This window comes from Sorex araneus, chromosome 8 (assembly GCF_027595985.1).
Source record: "Sorex araneus isolate mSorAra2 chromosome 8, mSorAra2.pri, whole genome shotgun sequence".
Taxonomy (NCBI): domain Eukaryota; kingdom Metazoa; phylum Chordata; class Mammalia; order Eulipotyphla; family Soricidae; genus Sorex; species Sorex araneus.
The window spans coordinates 7772359-7795757 of NC_073309.1; the positions used below are offsets into that span (position 1 = coordinate 7772359).

The window sequence follows — 23399 nt, forward strand, 5'->3', positions numbered from 1 at the left end:
CGTCCGCCCGCTCAGTGCCCGCTGCGCGCCTGGCCATGGCTCGCCTGCTCCGGGCTGCGACCCGCGGGCTGTTCCCCGGGAGGGGCTACTGCTCCAGGGGGTCGCAGGTAGGTGGAGGCAGGGGATGCCGCATTCCAGGCTCCACCCGGCTTCCTGCTCGCCCGGCGTGGAGGGTGGGGGATTCGGGGCTCAGGCCACACGGGCCAGGGGCCTGGGGTCCCCACTTCTGCCACACACGTTCTGAACACAAGTTGGCCGGCCGCAGGCCGGGGTCCGGGGCCAGGCCTGTGCGAGCCTTGCCGGCCCTTGGTCCAGGTCTGTAAGACGGGGGACACTCCCGATGGGTCTGGGCACACTGCAGACACCCGCCCACCAGGCCCCCCGTGGGCTGGGAGGAAGGATACAGGCGAGCTGCCGTTATGAGCACCCCCCCACCCGTCCCCCTGTAGAGGGAACCTGAGTTTTCCCTTTACCCACGTGGGGTCTTCAGAAGTGATGCCGGGTCTCTAGGTGCCCTGGGGCCCCCCTTCACTGCCCCGGGGCTTTAGCTTTACATGCCCCGCAGGGTTTAAGGAGGGCGTGTCCCCTCCCTCTGCCCCCGTGCTTCACCCCTGCAGGGAGAGCTCAGCAAGGGTTTCCTGGAGGCGCTGAAGGCAGTCGTGGGGAGCCCCCAGGTGTCCACGGCTCCTGCAGTCCGGGAGCAGCACGGGCATGACGAGTCCATGCACAGGTATGGGGTGCGGGGGGGTCCCCCTTCCTCCCGACACACCCGTCTGGGGGAGCTCTGGCCATCGCTGCCTCTTCTCCACTCCCACCCCGAAAGGTGTCTCAGCTCTCTCCCACCTTACAGCCTTGAGGGGCCTCATGACGGGGCGGGGGGAGGGGTGGCTCCCCAGCAAGGCCTGGGCCTCCTCGCAGAGCACTGGCCCATGAGACCCCAGAACCCGAGAAAACAGAACCCAAAGCAACCGCCTGGCGGTGCCACGCCTCCCAAGACAAACAAGGATGTGGTTTCAGGTGCCAGCCTCCGGACGTGGTGGTGTGGCCGCAGACGGCGGAGCAGGTCAGCCAGGTGGCCGAGCTGTGCTACGGCCAGGGCGTGCCCATCATCCCGTTCGGCACGGGCACCGGGCTGGAGGGCGGCGTGTGCGCCGTGCAGGTAGGGTGGTCGCCGGGCAGCCCGCCCCACGTTTCCGTCCATCCAACACTCCAGGCCCCGCTGACCGGCTCCCCAGGGGCTCCCGCTGCTGGGGCTCGTTCCACTGGACTCTGGGGCCGTGTCTGGGAGACTCAGGACAGTGGCCATTTGCCCACTCCCCCTCCCAGGGCGGCGTCTGCATCAACCTGACCCGGATGGACCGGATCCTGGCGCTGAGCCCTGAAGACTTCTCTGTGGTGGTGGAGCCCGGCGTGACCCGCAAGGCCCTCAACACCCACCTGCGGGACAGCGGCCTCTGGTTTCCCGTGGGTAGGCTGGTCGCCAAGCCCTTCCCCCGGGCCCTGTGGGCACCCAGGAGGCAGGGCTCTGTCCAGGGCTTCAGGGGACTCCTCTGCTCCCAGATCCAGGTGCTGATGCCTCTCTCTGTGGCATGGCTGCCACCGGGGCCTCGGGCACCAACGCTGTGCGCTACGGCACCATGCGCGACAACGTGCTGAACCTGGAGGTGGTGTTGCCCGGGGGTCAGCTGCTTCATACTGCGGGCCCAGGCCGCCACTTCCGGTGAGTGCTCCCACTGGGATCACCTCTGGGGGCCGCCCCCCACTTCCTGGGAGCTTGCTACACTGTGCCCATCACTTTGGTTTTTTGGTTTTTTTTTTTTTTTTTTTTTGCTTTTTGGGTCACACCCGGCGATGCACAGGGGTTACTCCTGGCTCTGCACTCAGGAATCACCCCTGGCGGTGCTCAGGGGACCTTATGGGATGCTGGGAATCGAACCCGGGTTGGCCGCGTGCAAGGCAAATGCCCTACCCGCTGTGCTATTGCTCCAGCCCCTGTGCCCATCACTTTGGGTGGGTGCTCCCTCCCCGCTCCCACTCTTCCTGGTGGGTGCTCCCTCGTTTCTCCCACTTGGCGTGGGCAACCCCATCAGCCACCACATCACGTGCACACACACATCACTTCTGCCATTTCCCGTGAGCACCCGAGGTCCTGCCTGCCATTCCCGGGGAGCACTCCCGTATCATCTCTCCTACTTCCAACGGGGGCCCCGACCCGTGGGCAGGACAGGGTCATTCTGCTCGGGTGGGGCGGCTGGGAGGGGCTGGTTCTTCCTGAGTAATGCCAGTTTGGGCAAAGTCCGGGGTGTCCCCAGAACGGCAGTCTGGGCTGACAGTCAGCTCAGGACGGGCTCAGCGCCCACCGTGTAGGAGAGCCGAGGGGGGGGGGCCCGGCGAGCTCCCAGGCCCTCACGCACCTGGCCCGTGTCCCCGTGCGCAGGAAGAGTGCTGCTGGCTACAACCTCACGGGGCTCTTTGTGGGCTCCGAGGGGACCCTGGGACTCATCACAGCTGCCACCCTGCGCCTGCACCCCGCTCCCGAGGCCACGATGGTGGCCACCTGTGCATTCCCCAGCATCCAGGCGGCCGTGGACAGCACTGTGCAAATCCTCCAGTCTGCAGTGCCCGTGGCCCGCATCGGTGAGCTGGCGCGGGAGGGCCTCGGGGGCTCTCTGGAAGAGGTGACCGCGCCTCACGTGCCCTGCCCGCTGCGTGCTCCCAGAGTTCCTGGATGACGTCATGATGGACGCCTGCAACAAGTACAGCAAGCTGAGCTACACCGTGGCGCCCACGCTCTTCCTGGAGTTCCACGGTGCCGAGGAGACGCTGGCCGAGCAGCTGCACCGCTCAGGTGTGCCGGGGTGTCGGGCTCGGGGAGCAGGGCTGGCGAGGGCCGCCCCGGCGAGGGCCCGGTGCGAAGCCCCCACTCCCCGCAGAGGAGATCAGCCGGCACAACGGAGCCCTGCACTTCTCCTGGGCCAAGGAGGCGGAGGAGCGCAGCCGGCTCTGGGCAGCGAGGCACAACGCCTGGTACTCGGTGCTGGCGCTGCGGCCCGGCAGCAAGGTGAGGAGGCTGGGCCGAGCTCGGGCCCCCACCCTCTGCTCCCCGACTCCCACACCCTGTGTGAGCCAGGCCCTGCCGCTCTAAGGGCTGATGCATAGAGCGGAGGCCTTCCTGGAGGGAGAGGCAAAGCCAACCAGAAGGAACAGGGAGAGCAGGTGGGGTTCCAGACAGCTGTGCCAAGGTAGAGTGGGCGCCAGGGGACATGGAGGAAGTCGGGGCGGGGAGCAAGGTGGGAGCTGCCCCACCTCCACACGGGCCCCGAACTCCTAGAGCACCCCAGCCTCCCCTTAGCCTGCAGAACGCCGCCCCCTTGCCCGTGGAGAGTCCCTCATGGGGCCTGCTTCTGACTCAGGGCTACTCCACCGACGTGTGTGTGCCCATCTCCCGGCTGCCCGAGATCGTGGTGCAGGCCAAGGAGGACATGACGGCATCTGGCATCACAGGTTCCGCTGCCCCCGGCCTGAGCATGTGTGGGAGCCGGGGCCGGGGCGGGCAGGGCCAGGGGTGGCAGCTGTGTCCTCTGGACCCCCAGGAGCCATCGTCGGGCACGTGGGCGATGGCAACTTTCATTGCATCCTGCTGGTAGACCCAGAGGACGCTGAGGAAGTCCGCAGGGTGGAGGCCTTTGCCAAACGACTAGGCAGGTCAGCAGGGCCAGAAGGTGGCGGGGAGGGGGGGAGGGGGAAGGGCACCCCACTGAGGTGCTCTTCTCTGCACAACCAGGCGGGCTCTGGCCCTCCACGGGACGTGTACTGGGGAGCACGGCGTGGGGCTGGGCAAGCGGCAGCTGCTGCAGGAGGAGGTGGGCGCCGTGGGCGTGGAAACCATGCGGCAGCTCAAGGCTGTGCTGGACCCCCGGGGCCTCATGAACCCAGGCAAGGTGCTGTGAGGGCCCCCCAAGCCCCTGCCGGCCCCTCCTCTTCTGCGAGTTTTCCCTCTCCCCTCCCCCGTCAGGGACTGGGCTAGAGCTCTGGGCTCCCACCCCTGGGCCGGTCCTGCCATAGGAAGCCCCCCCCCGCCCACCCCCACATCCCGTGACCTGTGTGCCAGGATGTCTCCTCCGGGCAGCACCACGCCTGCCTTCCCCTCCTCCCTGGCGGCCTCCTCCCTACTTGCTGCAGCCTGAAGAAGGGGCTGAGGCCGTGGAAGTGGCTTCCAGGGGCGCAGATGCCCGGCCCACTTGCCTCCCCCCAGCCTGGAACCGAACGCCAGGCCTGCAGCACCGACGGTTCCCGGAGCCTCCGAGGGGCCTGCGAGCCTTCACAGCATGTCCCGGCAGCCCTGGGAAGCGGGGCGGGAGCGTCCTGGCGCTGAGCCTCTTCGCCATGTGTTGTATGACGCCACCAGCTTTGCTGCCATCACTAAGCATCGGGGATCCCGGCCCCAGGCGCCAGTCATCGCCGGGGACTTGGCATTGTTCCCTCCGTCCATCAGGGGGCGCCCAACACCACAGCATCTGGCTCTGGGCATCGATTCCCAGGACACACCTGTCAGGGTCTGGTGCTCAGCCCCCCCCCACCCCCCGCCCTCCCCGCCTCTCCCTCAGGAGTGGAGGGGGCAGCACCCTCCACTGCCCTCCCGCGCGTGACTCCTTCCCTCCCCCCCCAGCCTGCGGGTCCCCAATCCAGCTCCTCGGGAGCCTCTGAGCTAATGCTGCCTGCCCTAAGCCTCTCCCCCGGAGCAGGTCCCGGGGGCCTCCCCCACAACCACCTCTGGTCCATGACTGACTAATTAGTGTGTGTATTCCCGGGAGAGCCCTCTCCAGGGCCTCCTTGCAGGCTGCACCCCTGGGGCACCCCCCCTCCCTGGCTTCTCCCCTCTGACGCCCGCCCCCTCCGGCGCCTGGCAGCAAGTGGATGCTCAGCAAACGGCCACTTGCCGCAGGCTTCGATGAGGAAAAAACCCCGACCAAGGAGAGTTGGAAGAACAAGGACGTTCACTGTTCACAGAAATACCAGCCCCTGAAGATTCAACGAGTCATCTTGCTTTGTGTGGTTTCTTCGTGTGCGTGCGTGTGTGCGCGCGCGCGTGCGTGCGTGCAGGAACCGTTTAGCTATAACTGCCACATTTCTCGACATCATTTATCTATACAAGTCAGCATCCAGAGACAAAGAATAAGGTCATTCGTTTGAAAGTCCCCCGGGTATTAGATGGCTACTAGATGGTCTGGGAAGAGCCCCCTCCCGCCCCCCCCCAAAGAGCACCAGGGCTGCCGGACAGTCCCACCTCCCCCGCAGCCTGGGGCTACACTGGGAGGAGCGGGCAGCCAGCAGGGGGCTGCAGAGCGGGGCTGGGGGGCAAGCCCAGAATAGCAGTCAGCATGGGCTCACGACCCCAGGCTCGCCCAGGTGGCCCCGGGGCCCCCCCAGCAGCCCCGGGGTCAGGCAAGGAGATCTTCAGGGCCAGCTTTGCCGGGGGAATTAAATATAGAACAGGGAGACACAGTTGCCAGGCAGAAGCAGGAGGCGCTGGGAATAGCACAGAGCGCCGGGCGCCGTGCTGCCAGGGAGCTGCTGCCGTGCCAGGGGCTTCCGGCGCCTCCGGGCTCCCTCCCGGTGGGTGACCTCTGTGCGGGGGCACCGTGGGTGGCCACAGCAGTGGCTGGTTCTGGAGCCCGGGGCCCTGGGCAGACCCACACTTGTGGCTGTCCTGTGTATCGGCTGCAGACCCAGGGCCTGAGCCACGGCACAGGCAGGCGGTGGCCTCAACGGCGTCCTCCAGAGATTGATTTCCTTGGCAGGCTCCAGGGCGGGCTCTGCACTGTCGCTCAAGGAGCCGGCCTGGCACAGGGACACAGGTCGGGCACACGACGACGAGGAGTCCCTGAGCTTCTGCCCATCTGGGGTGTGCTGACGCCCACGCAGCCCCCAGCCAGAACCCGTTCCTGGGCCTCCGTGGAGCCCACTTGTGAGTCAGCACTCAGCTGCGCGCAGGGCCAAGGCAGGGCAGGGCAGGGCAGGGCAGGGCAGGGCAGGGCAGCAGAGGGCGCTGAGGCTGAACCGGTGGGGGGATGAGGGCCCACACCTGGAAGAAGCCCCGAAGCCCTGCTGCTGCCCTGGTTGGCTGAAGAATCTGTATCCGGAGATGGTTCTGGAAGCTCCTCAGCTACTCCACTCTAATGGCAGGGCAGTGACAGGCTGGAGATGAGGCTCCAGATGAGGCTGGAGGGGACCCCCGGGAGCCACTGCACACCCCTGCAGCCCCCAGAGGCGGCCTGAGGGCAGGCTAAGGAGGTAGGTGAGAGGGGACAGGCCTCCCGCCCCCAACGCCTCTGTGTGCAATGCACAGGTTCTCCATTAAAATCAAGTCACACAGTGCATCTTTTATTAGACATTATTTTAATACCATATCAAAACACCTTGACTAATGAAGAAAGCTTTCCCCCAAGCTTTGAACATCGTTTTAAACATCTGATAAGGTTTCTTTTGTGTGTTTGAATATATAAATACAGAAACCTATCTTGCATGGGCTGGCGCCACATGTGAACATCAATGGCTAAAATGTTCTCAAACAAGAGTGCCCCAAAACAAGGGTGGCTGTACATGTTCCTTTAATAGTAAGTCTTTTGTTTCAGTTTTCTGGAAAACAAAGATCCACAAGGGTCTAAGAAAAATGTCCAGGCATCTTTGCAGGACACTTGTGAGAGCAGTCCTCAGAACTGACTGTCGGGAGGAAGGGAGCAGAGAACGGTGGGGCGAAGGTCCTCGGTGGGGGCGGTTCTTTTGGCAATGAAGTCAAAATATCAGGGAGGAAAGTGCAAAACCAAGCCAGAAAACGGGGTGGGGGGCCCCGAGGCCGAGCGGTCGGTGACGGAGAGGGCCGATGCGGGCGCCAGGCCACTGGAACGGGCGGTGGGACCCGGGCTCTGCTGGTCTCGGTCACAGGGTGGGTCCGAGCCGGGCGGAGGCGCATCTGTGAACATCACGAGGGAAAACACCAGTCGACACTAGACTTTTTTTTGTATTTTTTTTTTTTTTTTTTTGGTAAACACCAGAGACAGACCCCACAATGCCTTTCGGAGGTGGGAAGAGAATGCCCTGCCTTCCGGGAGGACGCAAAGGGCAGGGCAGCGGTGGCCGCTTCTTCCTTCTCTCAAACTCGCTCTCCCCAGCGTGGTGTGGCGTCCACGGGGAGAAAGGCCACCCGTTCTCTGGAGTCAGTGTAGCTCTGCCCAGGCTCCGGGGCTCCTCTTGGGCACAGGGCTGGCTGTCCCTGTGTGGACCATGACACGTGAGTCGTGCTCCTCGGACGTGCAGTCTGGGATGCAGGCCGGCCGGCGGGGGTGCCTGGTTACGTCTGAGGCGGCCCCCCGGAAGCCACATGTCACGCCGGCCAGGGGGCTCCAGCACCGGCAGCGGGGCCTGGCCTCACTCGCACCCCTGCTGCGGCTTCTCCCCAGGTCCTCAGTTTTAGGGGTGAAGGTAAAAGAGCAAATGTCCCTGATTTGCCTGATATCATCAGCTGTTCTAGGAGTTTACTTGGAATACATAAAATAAACCTAACGAAGAACAAAAGGAAACAAAAACACGAGAGAGACAGAGAAAGAGAGAGAGAGAGAGAGAAAGGGAGATCCCCAAACCTTTGGATGTGAGATGGGTGGGGGAAGGGTTCGGGCTTGGGGGGCTCGTATGTCTGCCAGCAAATAGTGCCAGTCTAGCCCTGAGGGGGCAGGGAGGCAGCTAGGGGACAGGACAGTCAGCAGTAAAGCAAGGCGCCCTGGGGAAGAAACGGAGAGGTCAGGAGGGGGCCGGAGACGAGCAGCGAGCACAGCTCAGCAAGGGCTGCGACACGGTCAGGGGCTGGGCGGTGGGCAGGCACGCAGGGTGAAGGCCTGCCCTCGCTGCCCGCAGGTGGGGAGCTCACCGGCCGTCCCCCCGCCCAGCGATGTTCCCATCACTCATTCTGCCCAGGAATCACTGGCCCGAGCACTGTGGACCACGGAGACTCCCCCTTCTTCCCAGGGGGGCGTGCGGAGTGGCTTGGCACCCCACTCAGGTCCCAGGGGGACTCGACCCCAAGTTCTAGGTCTGGGGCACCCCCAAACCACATGCTCACCTTTGAGAGGAGTCAGCAAGCCCGGCAAGGTCAGTCTGCGGGGTGTTCTGGACAAGATCTGTTCACTTCGAACCACGAGTCTATGCAACTGCGGGGAGGGAGCAAGGAAAACTGTCACGGTGGGCAGGGATGCCTGATCTCCCCTGCCAGGACCCCGCAGGGAAGCCTGGACAGTCACAGGTGTGCAGGGATGCCTGATCTCCCCTGCCAGGACCCCGTAGGGAAGCCTGGACAGTCACAGGTGTGCAAGGATGTCCTGATCTCCCCTACCAGGACCCAGAATGGCCACGGGTACAGGGATGCCCTGTTCTCCCCTGCCAGGGCCCCGGGAGAAACAGCTGAGCCCCTGACACCCACTTTCAAAAGCCAGAGAAGGGAAGTCCCTAAGGCTTGTGGTATGGGGACCGACTGAGATCTGGGTGCCTCAGGCGGGGTGTCCAGAGGATGGGGCCAGGGGGAAGTGGAGGGCCGTGAGGACACAACCCACAGGCTCCGGGTCGGGAGTTCCGGGAGCCCTTGCCTGGGTCGGGGAGCAGCTGAGGGGCTCCTCCGGCCGCAGGTGACCTCTCAGGAGACCCGTAAGCTCCAGGCCACGGGCTGGGGAGGGAGGCCTGGCCCTGTGGCCCAGTGGCCCACAGTCAGCCAGGCAGATGGGCCCGCAGGAAAGGAGAGGAACAGAGACGGCCCCGGGACCCTTCCTGAAGGATTTCTAAGACAGGGACCAGAAAAGATCTGCCAGACTCTCCCCAAGGGTAAAGCTTTTCTTCCTCTTGCTCCTGCGGCTGGGCCACTGGAGTGCTCTGTGCCCGGTCAGCCAGGCCAGTCCGAGCTTGGGGCTCCCCCAAACTGGTCCTTATGCCGGCGCCGCCCGCAGCCCGTGGCATGGCAGCACAGTGTCCAGCATCTGGGGGAGGAGGAGGTGCTATCGGAGCAGAGGACAATCTCAGCCCTGCTAATGATGGCACAATGTCCAGCAGCCCAGCCCCCGGGACAGGGGCCCCCGTGGCCTCTGCACCCATGGGGTGCAAACTCGGGGTCTGTCCAGCTTCTCCCACTGCCCGGTGCGCATGGGCACAGGGACGGAAGGCCCGGTACCTTTTGTGGTAGATGCAGAGGCAGGGCAGCCTGGCTATCGTGTCCCCCTGCAGCAGCTCCTCCAGGCAGATCACACACTCCCCCGCGTCTTTAGTCAGCACGTCATCTGCAGAGGGGGCAGGGAGAGCAGGGGACGGAGACAGTCACCAATGACAAGGGCTCCAGGCTGGCCTGGCTTACCCATGATGCCAGGCTGTGGCGGAGCGAGGACACAGAGGCCCGAGAGACCTTGGCCGGCAGGCCCTCCCTGCAGGGACAAGGTGTGTCACCATGCACGGGACGTCCAGGGGCCCAGTGACCCTGCCCCGGATGGGCTCCTCCCTCGCCCCTGATTTCGTATTCTCGCCCAGCGCCCATCTGTGTCTCAGACAAAGGCCGTCACGGGAGATGGAACACAGTGGGGGAAAGGCAGGAAACAAGCTCTGGGGGGACGCACGGGGGCCCCCCCACCAGTGGGAAAAGGTGGAAAGCGCCCAGTGCCTGCCAGCTGATGAGGCTAAGCCGGGGGGAGTGTGGCCCCACAGCGGCACGTGGACACACCCTGCACGTGGGCTGCCAAGTCAGAGAGCCAGACACAAAAGACCACTGAGCCAGACACGAATGGCCGGAGTGAGCGAGGGAGAAGAGGGCCACGGCGGGCGCAGCGCCGGAGCTGAACCGTCTGTCCCCGAGAGGCCACAGATCCAGCCTCGCCCCTCAGCCCGGGCCCCACGCTCCACAGGATGCATTTTGAGACCTTGCGTACATGGGACCTGCTTCTCGGCTGAACAGACCCCGAGCTAGAGAGCGATGACAAGCCACTGGACAATGCCAGGGGCCCTATATGCTCCTGACCAGGCCACTGAGAAATGCTTCGTTCCTGCCAGGGAAGCGGCTCAGTGGTAGCAGTGGAGGCTTCGTATGTCTGAGATCTTGGGTTCACGCTCTGGCACCACCCACATACAAATACGCTAAAACAGATTAATCATAATTAATGCTTTTCTTCTATTTATTTCTTGGTTTGGGGGACACACTTGGTGGTGGCAGGGCTCAAGAGATCATATGGGATGCCGGGTACTGAACCCGGGCCGGCTGCATGCCAGGCCAGCGCCCAACCCACTGTACTACCACTCCAGAGTCAAGGCTTAATTTTGTTACATGAATTTCAATGCAATTGTGCATGTGCATATGTGCGCATGTGCACTGCGGATTGCATCCAGGGCCTCAAACATGTGAAACAAGTGTTCTACCACTGGGCATATGTCAGGAGCCTCAACAATTTGGAAAATAAAAAAAAAAAATGGGGGCGGGGGGACACATCAGAGGGCTGAGAATGGACGGGTGCAGCTGTGTGGGTCTTCCTCCCCTCCCCTGCTGGGCCTTGGTGGGGGCCATCTAATGAGAACTCTTCATGGTCTTGAAGGCTACAGTGACCCCCCCATTACTGTGTGCTCGATCCCCGTCCTCTCTCCATGCCACCAGCAGGACGCATATGAATATCCTTCTTCACGCGGCCCCTGGCTGTGGGGACGGAGCACCATCACACTGGCTAACTCGACACAGCCGCACAGCCAGGAACTCAGGCAGCCTGAACAAGCGAGACGGGATCAGCCCCCGGGGCAGCTCACGGGGCTAGAACAACGGCAGAACAACCTGCACCCGTCCAACGAGTGTGGGTTCATTGCTCTGCGCCTCTGCTGGCGTGGCGAGCCACGAAGACACGAGACGGAAACTCACAGGAGGGAAAATCCTGGGATTCTTTTTTTTTTTTGCTTTTTGTGTCACACCCGGCGATGCACAGGGGTTACTCCTGGTTCTACACTCAGGAATCACTCCTGGCGGTGCTCAGGGGACCCTATGGGATGTTGGGATTCGAACCCGGGTCGGCCGCGTGCAAGGCAAACGCCCTACCCGCTGTGCTATTGCTCCAGCCCCACTGGGATTCTTTCTTGAGGGATAGAATTCCCATGTGGAAATAAAATGCATCAATGGGAGAAAAACAATGTCCCCCAGAAACCCTCAGAGGAAAAGCTTATTAGTAGCATCGCTTCTGTACTTGGGTCTCTGAGCCCAGGGCCCTCGAGAGAATCTGCTCCCAGCCTGGCGTCCCGCCACCCTGCGCTGGGCCCCCCTGCAGCCCGAGAGCGGCCCGAGTCCAAGTGTGGAAAGTGAGAGGTGAATAAAAAAGGCTGGGGCCAGAGCGACAGTACAGGGGTAGGGCGCTTGCCTTGTGAACACGGCAGACCTGGTTTTGATCCCTAGGGCCCCAGACGGTCCCCAAGCACTGCCAGGAGTAAGCCCCAAGCACAGTCAGGAATGGATGTGGGCAGTGTGGCCTCAAAACAAAACAAAAAGGTTGAATTTGTGTTCTTTCCAGAACACTTTGTGTTTTTAAATTTTTTTTGTTGCTTTTTTGGGTAACACATGGCCACACCCATCCATCCCCCCAAGAAAAGTCTGGAAGGATTCATACTGTTTTGGGGCTACACTGGAATGCTTAGGGGTTACTCCTGGCTCTGCTTTCAGGAATCCTTCCTGGTGGCACACGGGGGATACTCTGGGATGCCCAGGATAGAAGCCAGGTCAACCATGTGCAAGACAAGTGCCCTACCTGCTCTGCTATCGCTCCAGCCCCTTGGATCCACATTTTAATAGATGCCTCCACTCCCCTCCTTTGGCCACACCCAGCTGTGATCAGGGTTTATTCCTGGCCATGCATAGGGACCATATGTGGTCCGGGAGTTCTCTCTGTACCCCCATCATCATCATCATCATCATCATCATCATCATCATCATCATCATCATCATCATCATCATCATCATCATCATCATCATCACTATCATCATCCCGTTGATCATTGATTTTCTCGAGTGGTCTCAGTACCGTCTTCATTCGTCCTAGCCCTGAGACTTTAGAAGCCTCTTTTTAACTCGTCCTTCCCAACGGTGCCACATGGAGGCTCTTTCAAGGTCAGGGAATGAGACCCAACATTGTTACTGGCTTTGGCATATGAATACGCCATGGGGAGCTTGCCAGGCTCTCCCATGAACCCCCAAATGTTTCTTAACTGAACACATTACTTTCCTAACCAGCCCCCTGAGAAACACACTGGTGTCCTCACTGTACTGTGAAACACCCCAGATAGGCAGGAGGGGGGATAGGTCTGGAATAAGGGTGGTCCGGGACAACATGGACTCCAGGATGTGACAACGCTCTGCGGCAGGTCTGACAGCTCTCACAGGATCCAGGACAGAGCCTGGCTCGGGCAGGCGAGTGCCATGCTGCTTCAGGCATCTATCTCCCTCCGCCTGGCTCCGAGGCGCTCATTCATGAAACGCAAGCCCGGGCTTATGGTTCCCGAACTCTTCACATTCTGGCCGGGATCCTTGGGGACCTCGCCTTGGCTGATCCAAATGCCTGCCCTGGGCCTTCCCCTGCCGACAGGGAGCCGACAGGCATGCCGGGATTCTCTGCTTCCCGCAGCTTCCTGTGCTGCTGTGTCAGGGCCAGAGGGGCCCAGTGTCCCTCAGAGGGGATGGGACAGGGGTGGGGGACAGGCTGTTGGCTTCTTCAGAGGGTGGTCCCCGCCCGCCTCTGGGCCCTGAGGACGGAGAGGCAGACCCGGAGGCTTATGGCGCCTGTCTTCCTTGGGGCTGGACAGCATGACCACCTCAGGCTGCTCTGTGGCCCCGAGTCCAAGCCCACTTCCTTCCCCTCAGTCACCTCACCGGCGGCTGCCGCCTCTCTGTGACTGCATAGGGGGACACGAGGGCGCGCAGGTGGAGTGGCACTGCTGCCCCCCGCAAGGTGCAGCTGGTTTCCTACCATGGTGAGAGCAGGACGTGCCCCACGCCCCCCCGGGCCTGCGGGCAGCGGTGGGAGCCCGAGGGAGAAGCCAGCCCGTGATGCGGGCCCCACCCCCTGGCCTCGTTTCCAGCATGTGCGCCGCGGCCGGCTGGCGCCTGAAGGACAGGACAGGCAGGGCAGGGTAGGGCCACCCAGACACCCTGTGCCAGCTCCACCCGCCTCGGGAAGTCTCCAGGCGGTGTCCCCTGCCCGCTGGGGCATCCCCACCCCCACAACCCGGGACCCCAAGGTGGGATCTAATATCGGGCGACGTGGGCAGTGATGATGGCACAAGGGCGAGTGACAAAGTTCCACCCTGCTCTCCCCCTCAGGCCCTCCTCCCTATCAGCTGAAGCATCAGGCGGAGACTCGAAGTACCACAGTGCCCGCCGTCTGCGCCTGCCAGCTCCCGGCCCAGAGAACACCCATCGCCAGCGCCCGGAGCCGGGGACTCCACCTAAGCAGCCCCAGCTGACGCCTGATAGCGGGCTAGGTCCTCGGGGGAAGAGGGCACGGGGCAGTCGATCCCAAGCCCCGTGGCACAAGTCTGTGCAGCAGCAGGAAGGCTGAGGAGAAGCCTCGCTGGAAGGGAGTGGACAGTCACCCAGCCCCGGGCCAGGGCCATCTGGCCGGTCGAGCTGGGGCCCGTCAGGCTTTCAACGCCCGGGGCCCACATGCCAACGCACTGTGAGTGTTAGGGCGGTCCTGCTTGTAGCAAAATCAAGCCCCCCATCTCAGGCCTGCTCTGCGGGCTGAGCACCGTCAGTCAAAATTAAACGCGTAATTGGGGGCGACATGTGGGAATGGTCCCGTCTCTCCGTCTCAGAACCATGCACAGAGCTCAGAGACCCCCTTAAACTGATCAGTTACCCGTGAAAACGGCCCCTCTGGCTCATCCTCCCTCTGGGTGGGCTCTGGGGAGGAAGACCACCACCCGCCCCGGCGGTCCCTCCCAGCCCCACGCGGGCGGGAATGTGCTGCCACGTCTCTCTCGGGCACGGGGGAAGCAGCTGAACTCTGACATGAAGGGGGCTTCACATTTCTCCCCAGCGCTGGGGGAACTAGTTGAACTCGTCTTGCCGTGCCCAAATTTTTTTTTTTTTTTTTTTAATCTGGCAGGCGGCTACTGGAGGCCTTCCAACCTGCAACTCAGGCCAACCCTCATAATAAGAAAAATACTACTTTCTATCTGCCTCATTTAGGAGATTTCTACTTTTTTCCCCTTTGGTGGTTGACTAAATTTCATCTTATGTAACCACTGTAAATTTTCTAAAAATTTCCCCAATTGGTGCCAGTAACTTGAGAGAATGTGGCGCGCGCGTGTGCGTGTGTGAGAGAGAAAGTGAGAGAGAGAGAGGGAGGGAGAGAGAGAGAGAGAGGCAGAGAGAATCTCTATGAATGACCAGAGGTTCTGAGTTTGTGTGTGTGTGTGTGAGAGAAAGAATTCCACATGTAACCAGAGGTTCTGAGTGTTTCAGTGGTCCTACTGAATCTTCCTCCTTTAAGACTACAACACCTCACAGAATCTTTATGTCTCATGTGTTCTTTTTTTTAAATTTAATTTTCATAAAGTTGTTCACAATAATTGATTACATCCATTATTTCAACACCAATCCCACCACCATTATCTCGAAGTTTCCCACCAACACTCAAGCCTGCCCCATAGGAAGATGCTAGATAATTCATTTTGTATTGCTTGTTATGTATAGTATGAGATGCCTGTAAGGGTCTATCTCACAGTGATTCAACAACAACAAAAAAGCAAACAAAACAAAAAACCAGTATGGAATACTGCTCAGCCGCTAGTGCTCCTTGTGATTCTAAAAATTTAAATAATTGGGGTCCCGAGGCATCTCTGAGTGAGCTCTTGGTTCAGATTCATTTGTGAGTCTCTGGGTCATGGCTGTTAAAGTGCTTAAATGGCACCCGGAGGCTGTTTGTGGGCACGACAGCCAGGACCCCGGAAGGGTGGGGAGATGGGAAGGGATGGCCCAGTCCCGACCCTTGAGGCCTGGCGTTCAGTCACTGGTCCTGCACACCCGGGTTCTCCAGCAGACTTATTCTCTTGTGTGGGGGCCTCCTCATGTTTTCTAACTCTTTTTTTTTTTTTTTTTTTTTACTTTTCAGGTCACACCCGGCGATGCACAGGGGTTACTCCTGGCTTTGCACTCAGGAATTACTCCTGGCGGTGCTCAGGGGACCATATGGGATGCTGGGATTCGAACCCGGGTTGGCCGAGTACAAGGCAAACGCCCTACCCGCTATGCTATCGCTCCAGCCCCATGTTTTCTAATTCTTAGAGACAACAGTGAGTGGGAAGGGCTGGGATGATAAATCAGTATCATCTACGAAACGAAAACACTTGGGGGTCCTGTCTGGTCCTGACTTGTGGCTGCTGAGACTTGTGCATCATCTAAACTAGGACAGGCGCTGGGCCTGGTGAGGCCTGGAGATTCCAAAGCCAGTGCTTTGGCTGAACAAGTAAATGAAACAGTACGAGAACAGGCCCAGCGAGATGGCGAGGGGGTGCAGGCCTGTGCCACAGGCCCTGAGTTCAATCGCAGAGAGTGCATGGGCTCCCGCACTGCTGGCTGTGGCCGTCAGGAGCAAACGTTAGGAAGAATAAACTCTTCAGGAGCTAGAAGAGCAGGCAGGGTGCCCGTCCTGCACACAGCCAACCCGAGCCCAGCACCAACCCATGTGGTCCTCCCGGTCCTGCCAGGAGCGAGCCCTGAGCACCGTCGGTGTGGCCTAAAGACTCAAAATCTCACAGCACCAATTAGGACGAGGCTTCTGCGGGTGAGAGCTGTGGGAAGGCATGTGCGCGGGTGAGCCCAGGGCGGGCCTGCAGGAGGCGCCCACCCAGACTGTCACATCTGGGCTCCAGGCTCACCTCCACCCGGGCCACACACGAAGAAACGCTGTGACCTTCACCCCAGCCGGGCTCACCCCCCGCCCCAGCCTGGTGCCTTTCTCCTGGAGACACACTTCCGACAGCCAGGGTTTGGGACCTGACTGAGCACAGCTCGAGGGGACACAGGGCAAGTTCGGGGGCGGAGCACTCCGGCCAATGACACCCACAGCCTGGGTGCATCCCTTCACCAGCAGCTGCCACTTCTAAAATGGGGGGCCGGGTTCCTGGCTCCGGGCTGCAGTAATCTAGTGGGACACAATCTGAAGCACCAGGTACTGCCCCCACTCAGGGGCCAGGAAACTCGCCCTCGGCTCCAGGGGTTGGTCAGGGGTACGGTGGGCGCTGAACCCACACCGGGTGCCCCATCTTCCCCACAGGCAGATGCTGGGACCCCTCTTGTTCAGAGAGGCCATGGTAAGGGTGCTTAGGTTCCCTGGGCCAATGATTTTCCCCTGCTGCCGAGGCAGCCTGGGGAGGTCCCCCCATCCCAGGGACCCATGGAGGCATACCCCCCGGGACCCCTGGGGTTGTGTGGCCATCTCCCACTAGAGCACCAGAGAACAAGGCGGGTGCGAGAGGACAGACGGGACCATGGCTGCCTTTCTGCAGTCCCTTGACACCCGGGATTCGCCCACGGGCTGCTGGAGCCACGGAGGCCGGGCAGACCCTCACCCAGAGCCCCCCTGCCCGGTCCGTACCATTGTAGGAGAGGCGAGGTTTGCTCAGACACATTATAAAGTGCATTTCCATCTCGTCAGAAGCCACAGACTTGGAGCAAATGGGGCACTTGAAACCTGAAAGAAAGGAAAAGCAGGGTGAGATGTTTCCTCTCAGTCGAGTGTCTGCGGAGGAGAACGGACATCAGTGGCTGTGGCCGGAGCCACGTGGGGTGGAGCCACTGAGGAGACGCACGACTTGGGGACAGCCCAGCCCTGGTTTCTCCCTCACTGGGTCACACACTCCATAGCTGCTCCATTGCAGCCTCCGACCCCCTCCCTCTCCGGGGTCCCCTGGCCTTGCTGATTAGAAGTCAATGACAACTCCATCAAACGTCTTATTCCCTCGTTAGTGTCTTTCGGTTAAAGACCCTCTCACAGAGGAGCCCAGAGGGCATCGGGGGCAGGGCGGGGAGCACTGAGCCCCTGCACCTGTGTCCTCACCCACGTCCTAGCCCCAGGTCTCTGCCTCTCCTTGTGGCCCTTCAAGCGCTCGCAAATGCCGCAGCTGTTTCATGAGCTGGGGGAGTACGGGGGGGGAGGGGAAGGGGGGGTTGCTGTGATCCTGCGTTTATTCCCTAGTGCTTTACACTCACCCAGGAGGCTCAGGACAATGGCCTGGTATCAATATCAAAGCTGAGATGCTCCCCCAGCTGAGCCCATTAAGCAAACTGAGTGCCTTGATCTAGTTTTCATCATTCTCTTTGCTTTTTTGCTCTTTTGGGTCATACCTGCTGATGCTATAGGGTTACTCCCAGCATGGTGCTCGAGATCACTCTGAGGTGCCGGGGACGGAACCCAGGATCCCCCACACAAAGCATGTGCCCAGCCCAGTGAGCTCTATCTTCAGTTCTGTATAATCTCTCTTTTCAAAAAAGGTGGTGGGGCCACACCTGGTGATGCTCAGGGGTTACTCCTGGCGGGATGCTGGGGGGTCACACCTGGCATGCAAAGCAGGCGCCCTACCTGCCACACTATCTCTCTGGCCCAGACCCATCTTCTACTTGGCGGGGCGGGGGGCACTGGGACATACTCTGTTGGGGACCAGAATCCAGAGTGCTGAAGCCCCAAGACGGAGAGCCACCCTGGGCAGATCTCCTAGAATTTCCCCTGAAGAAAGCGTCTGTTTATATTTATATTCAACTAAACCCATATTCATATCTATACTTATTTATGTGTTTATATCGGACCAACACCCTCAGATATGTAAAAGTCTAATCCAACTCAAGAATGTTTGTTGTCCTAATGTTTACTGGCTCTAAGCAATCAGGACAGGAAGCTGAGGCCCTCAGTGCTTGCGCTGGGGCCCCCTGACCCCTTCCTTCTCTCTCCTTAGTCCTCACGGCGCCCCTGCTTCAGGCCTGCTCACCGGGGGCTGGAGCCCGGCAATGCGTGGCGGTGCTCGGGGGACCATATGTGGTGCCATGATCAAAGCCAGGTCAGCTCTGTGCCTTAACTCCTTAGTCCCCTCCACACCCACCCACCCCCCTTTTCATTTTAGGGCCACACCTGGCAATGCTCAGGGGTTAGTCCTGGCTCTACATTTGGGAATCACTCTTGGCAGTACCTGGAGGAACACATGGGCAGCCGGGGACTGAACCCAGATTGACGTCATGCAAGGTAATTACTCAAGTCACTGTATTATCTCTCCAGTCCCAAGTGCCGTAATCCTTGAACTATCTCTCTGGTCCCTCTGAATTTTTAGTCCAGATGTTCCGAACACCATCTCACTGGATGCTGGTAACACAGTCGGCGGGGGAGCGCTCAGTCCCTCTGCCTGGGGCAGCTGTCTCCACCTGGACAGCTGGCCGTGCTGTGCGGTGGCGCGTGGCTCCCATGTTCCCGTAGGACACAAGCGGTCAGCCTCAAGCCTCCACCACACCCCCTGTCGGTGACGGTGCTCTGAATGACAGGACAGACAGAAACCCTCAGCTCTGGTCCCTCTGCCCCCTGGGATCTGCCTCCTGCCCAGGCCCGGGACGTGCACTGGGCGATGGCCGTCAGGCCACCTGCTCCCTCTTCAGAGAGTCCTTCGATGTTTCTTCTGACTCCAGAGACAGGAGGCCCGGGTGGATGTGCCCTGGACCAGGCCCGACCAGCAGGCCTGTGGCAGTCATGGACACATCGAATTTTCTCCCCAACAAAATTCCTTACATGCTACTTTCTCCTCTGGCTTTTCCGATAACCTGGGAGATTCACGGTGACGGCTGTGACAGTACAGCTCGGCTCAGTCCCTTGCACGCCAGCGTGACTCTTGAGTACCAGAGAGGGTCAAGTTACAGGGAGTAAGAGGCCACGGCAGGTCCACCAGGGAGAGTCACTGGCTATTTATGTCCCAGAAAAAAGCGAGAGGCGTCCCAATGGGAAGTCCTTGCCATCAGAGGGGAGCTGGGCCCGGGCATGAGGCTGCGGTTTGCCATGAGAAAGACACATTTTGATCTTCGTCTCCTTTGGGCAGAGCTCCTTTGGCCCTTGGGATTCCCTAACAGCCGAGGGGCTGGAGGCTCTTTTGTTGTGATTTTTTCCCCACTGGCCTTTCCTCTTCCTGAACTAGCTGAGTCATTAAGGTGAAGAAAGTGTCTGGCCAGGGAAACACACCCCTTTCCCACACCGGCTGGGGCGGGGGTGGGGGGAGACTCTTGGGAAGTCCCAAGGCAAGCTGAGATGGGCACTGGCTGCTGGGGCACCCCAGCTTGGAGGCCGGGAGCTGTCAGCCCACGCTGGACGGGCAAAGATGTGGGCAGGTGGGCGGTCCCCAGTCTCAGAGCACGACCAATGATTTGATCGGTCAAGCCGGGCGGGGCAAAACAGCTGCCACAATAACCCCACGAGACTGGGTTCAGGCCGGCACATGGGGTGCCGGCCCGCCGTACGCGTCCCTTCCCTCTGGCTGTTCCCCGTCCTGTCCTTTCCCAATAACCCTGGAGAATCAAGGGCGCCTGAGAGGGCACTGCCAGTGGGTCAGAAGTACAATCCACCTGGCCTGCGGTGGAGCTGGAATCCCTCTCTGAACTGCGCTGTGGGGCTGAGTTGGAACCGCCCTGGAAGACGGGAAACAACAGCTGTGGAGCTAGAAAGAGGTGGACAGATCCGGGCGCAGGGACCCTAATCTCCAGCTCAGGGTTTGAGGAGGTGAGGGGGGAGTGTGAGCGCAAGGCCAAGATCACCCGGGCTTCAGCCTCAAGGCCCTAAAGGGCAGGATGCACCGAGCACCAGCCAACCTCAAACCTCCAGCCTCAGGAGGCAGCTCCGTCTTAAGTGCCTGGCGCCCCAAAGAATCCCGCAAACTGGAACTGTTCCTTTCTCCTCCCCCTGGAAAATCTAGAACACGAAAGGACAGGGTTCTGTTTGCGGATTCTCCTTTAGGTGGGAAATAAAGAGCAAAAGGCTAAGAGGGATGGAGGAAACAGGGAAAGGTAAGGGGCAGAGACAACACGGAACACAGAGGCCACCTGTGATGGATGCATCACCCCACACCACGTCTCTCAGCAACCCCCCAGACACCAGTCAGGACAGCATGTAAATGCATGCGCAAATACCACGACCCGAGGGTTCAAATAGCCTGGGAATTGTGATAGCCTTTAGAGGAAGTCTAAATGGAACTGAAATCTGCCCGGCAAAATAATCACGAAAGTCATTCAGGCAACAGGGTTCTGGCAGATTCCACGGGTACTCTTCCCCAGCACCCAGGAAGCGTCTCCAAGCCACGCCCTGGCAGGCAGGAGAGCAGATGTCAGGGCATCTAGAGCCTTCTGTGCACCCCCCTTTGAACAGTCTCTTGGAGTCAGCGCCCTTAGAATTAGAATTCCGCCCAGGCTGTCCACGGGTTCCCCTGCTTGGTGTCTGTGCCCACATGCCTGGGACTCACCAGCTTCCTCCCTTTCTGCCAGCCTCTGAATGCCAGGCACGCGGGAATGGCAGCTGGGGGCGTGGGGGGCCTCTACCTCTCCCTGCTTCTGTGCCGAGTGGGCTCTGCGGATGCCTCCACCGGCTCCGGACAGCGCAGAGAGCCCCTGGCAGTGATCTTCAGCCCTCTTCCTCCGGCCACTAGATCAGCTCAGCAGTACGCAGCTGGCAGTGCCAGGCTGCTCCCTGCCTTTCATCAAGGATGACGCCTGGGTGGGGGAGTCCTGAGCTGGACCACAGGCCAGGGGGCCAAAGACAAGCCTGCAGCCACCAGGGGTGCCAGTCCCTGCCTGCCGGTCCCCAGGGTCCCTCTCGCCGTTGGGGGAAGCCCACTGGGAGGGAACCCACCAGTGCCAACAGCACTGTGCCCACGTCACCAAGCATCTTCCTGGATGGGTAACTAGGCCCCTCCTTTGGACGTCACCCAGGCTTTCCATTTTGCTAATGGGGCTGCTGAGGCAGGGGAGGGGCCACCGGGTCAGGGCAGCCCTCTCCCAGACCCCTGCAGCCTGGACCCTGAGAGAGATCAGAGTGGCTGTCTTCCTCCCAAACCGCGCGCTTCTCCTTTAAGACCTGATTTCTCGGGCAGGACATGTGCTCTGCACGTTGCCCCAGTTCCCTCCCCGCCCCCCCTCCAGGGCTGATGCGCTATTTTCACTAGGCTGCCCCAGTTCTGCCGTCTCTGGGATCACCTAAAGGGAGGAGGATCAAAAGCAGAGTGCTCGGCCAGGATAAGGGCAAGGCAGGCCTCGGGGCCCAGCGGTGGGCAGGGGTGGGGTCCTGCCACCTGGGGGCTCCAGGTGCCACCCCAGTCTTTGCCCAAAAGCTCAGCTCCTGGTTTTCAGCCTCCCTCCTGTATCCTTATGATGTCTAATGTCTGTCAAACAAGACGTGACTAAGTGCGGCTTATTAAACGGGATTTATTCCAAATGGAAGGGGAAGATCAAGGGGCCCGAAGGCTTTCTCTTACAATTCCCTGCCACAGGAGTGCTCTTACTCCTCTTCTCCATCCCTCTTCCTCTTAGAAATAACCGGAAACCAACATCACACTCAATAAGTCGCCATTGCTACTTCCTGGAGAATCTTGTAGACTAGGGAAAGGCCTCAAACTTCTCACTTTTGCCCCTCGCAACACTTCCCTTCTGAACCGGGTCTCTGCAGCTGTGTAACAGGCTCTGGGATTCATGTGCTGGCCTGGAAGCCGAGGAAATTTCCACAAGCAGATAGCAAAAGAGAAATGTGACCCTCAAATCAACAGAACAAATCAGGGCTGTAAACAACTGCTGTGATGGTCAACTTATGTGTCAACTGATTACCACCATCAAGTATTTGTTATCGGATGTTGGCTGACAGCATCTTTGGGGGGTCTGATCGAGCGTTTCTGGGTGAGAGTAACACGTGGCCTGGTAGACTGAGCAAAACGCTCGCTGTCTCCTATGGGGATGGGCATCAGCCCATCTGATAAAGACCTGAAAAGAGCAAAAGGGCAGAAGCAGCTCTGATCACTTTAGGAGCAAATTCTTGATAAGAACTGATGGGGCAGAGGCCGGAGCCGTGGTACAGTGGTAGGGCGTTAGCCTTGCATGAGGCCAACCCGGGTTCGATCCCTAGCATCCCATATGGTCCCCCGGGCACTGCTGGTATGACCCAGAAAGCGATGGGGCAGAGAGATGAGATGGTACAGTGGGGAGGGCACTTGCTGTACATGCAGCTGACCCGGGTTCGATCCCTGAGTGCAGAGTCAGGAGTAAGCCCTGAGCACTGCTGGGTGTGGCCCAAAACTCAAAACTGTCTCTGTACATACACATCCAACAGAATATATAGCCTGTTTATTAAAATGCCAAACAATAAGATTTTTAGGATGGATATCAAATGTCAGGATGTGAAGCAACTGGAATTCTCATCTACTGTTGGAGGGCGTAGACCGTCACTTTGGGAAAAGGCCCAGTAGTTTCTCATAAAAAACAACCCAAGGGGTTCCATCATCCCCCGAGAGATGGAAACATGGGTCAGATGCTCAAAGGCCTCGCATGCATAAGTGTTGGGTTGGATCCCTCAGACACTGATGAATGTGGTCCCCAAATCAAAGACAAAACAAAAACACAACTAAGAATACATCTGTATTACAAAGTTCAAGGCAACTTTAGTCACAAAAGGTGATCACAGGATACAGTGACTCCTAGAAGCTGGAGACAGGCTGAGGAAGGACAAAGGAGAGCAAATATGATTCTGGTCCAATTACGAGATGCTGGAGAGCAGAGAAATTCAATCTATGGTAGAAAATGTCAGAACAGTGGCTGTTTCTCAGGGACGAGACTTCAGGGAGATTCTGAAAACCGGCTGGGAGAGTCTTCTGGGGAGATGGAATGTTTGGGGAGCACACAAGTCTGTGTTTGTCAGAATTCAGTGACGGTAGATTTGAGATCTGAGAATGCTCAGCGGACCTCAGCCAGAAATAAAACTGCAAATAAGGGGCTGGAGCAATAGCACAGTGGGTAGGGCATTTGCCTTGAATGCAGCTGACCCGGGTTCGATTCCCAGCATCCCATATGGTCCCCCGAGCATCGCCAGGGGTAATTCCTGAGTGCAGAGCCAGGAGTAACCCCTGTGCATTGCCGGGTGTGACCCAAAAAGCAAAAACAAACAAACAAAAACCCACTGCAAACAAGTAGGAACTATACCTAATGATAGACAGGGGGCTTTTAGAGGAAACTGAATTAATTCATTAATGCATAAAAAAAAAGATAAGATCAGTTCAAGCCCAACTTTTCTGAATATTTGAAAAATTCATAAACAGAATGGAAAAAAAGCATCAAGCAGAAAACT

General features: G+C 59.4%; 2 protein-coding genes across 5 annotated transcripts in view; one reads left to right on the forward strand and one right to left on the reverse strand.

Moving 5' to 3' along the window:
- On the forward strand, positions 1-5034 carry LDHD (lactate dehydrogenase D). The gene is made up of 11 exons (XM_004600523.2): positions 1-107; positions 618-730; positions 1018-1159; positions 1327-1468; positions 1561-1720; positions 2438-2637; positions 2720-2848; positions 2934-3061; positions 3414-3504; positions 3594-3705; positions 3785-5034. The coding sequence occupies exons 1-11, from the start codon at positions 36-38 to the stop codon at positions 3948-3950; spliced, it is 1455 nt and encodes a 484-aa protein (XP_004600580.1). The 5' UTR covers positions 1-35; the 3' UTR covers positions 3951-5034.
- Positions 5035-6371: 1337 nt separating this feature from the next.
- ZNRF1 (zinc and ring finger 1) overlaps positions 6372-23399 on the reverse strand; it is a 90752-nt gene continuing 73724 nt past the window's right edge. The window contains exons 2-5 of one of the 4 annotated variants that reach the window (XM_055145221.1): positions 16650-16745; positions 9212-9317; positions 8117-8204; positions 6372-7273 (exon numbers count right to left, since the gene is read on the reverse strand). In XM_055145221.1, coding sequence (XP_055001196.1) covers positions 8147-8204; positions 9212-9317; positions 16650-16745 — 260 coding nt within the window. In that variant the 3' untranslated portion in view covers positions 6372-7273; positions 8117-8146. Of the gene's footprint in view, positions 7560-7594; positions 7778-8116; positions 8205-9211; positions 9318-16649; positions 16746-23399 lie in introns of those variants that run through there. The other 3 variants (XM_055145222.1, XM_055145220.1, XM_055145223.1) reach the window with 3 other exon arrangements.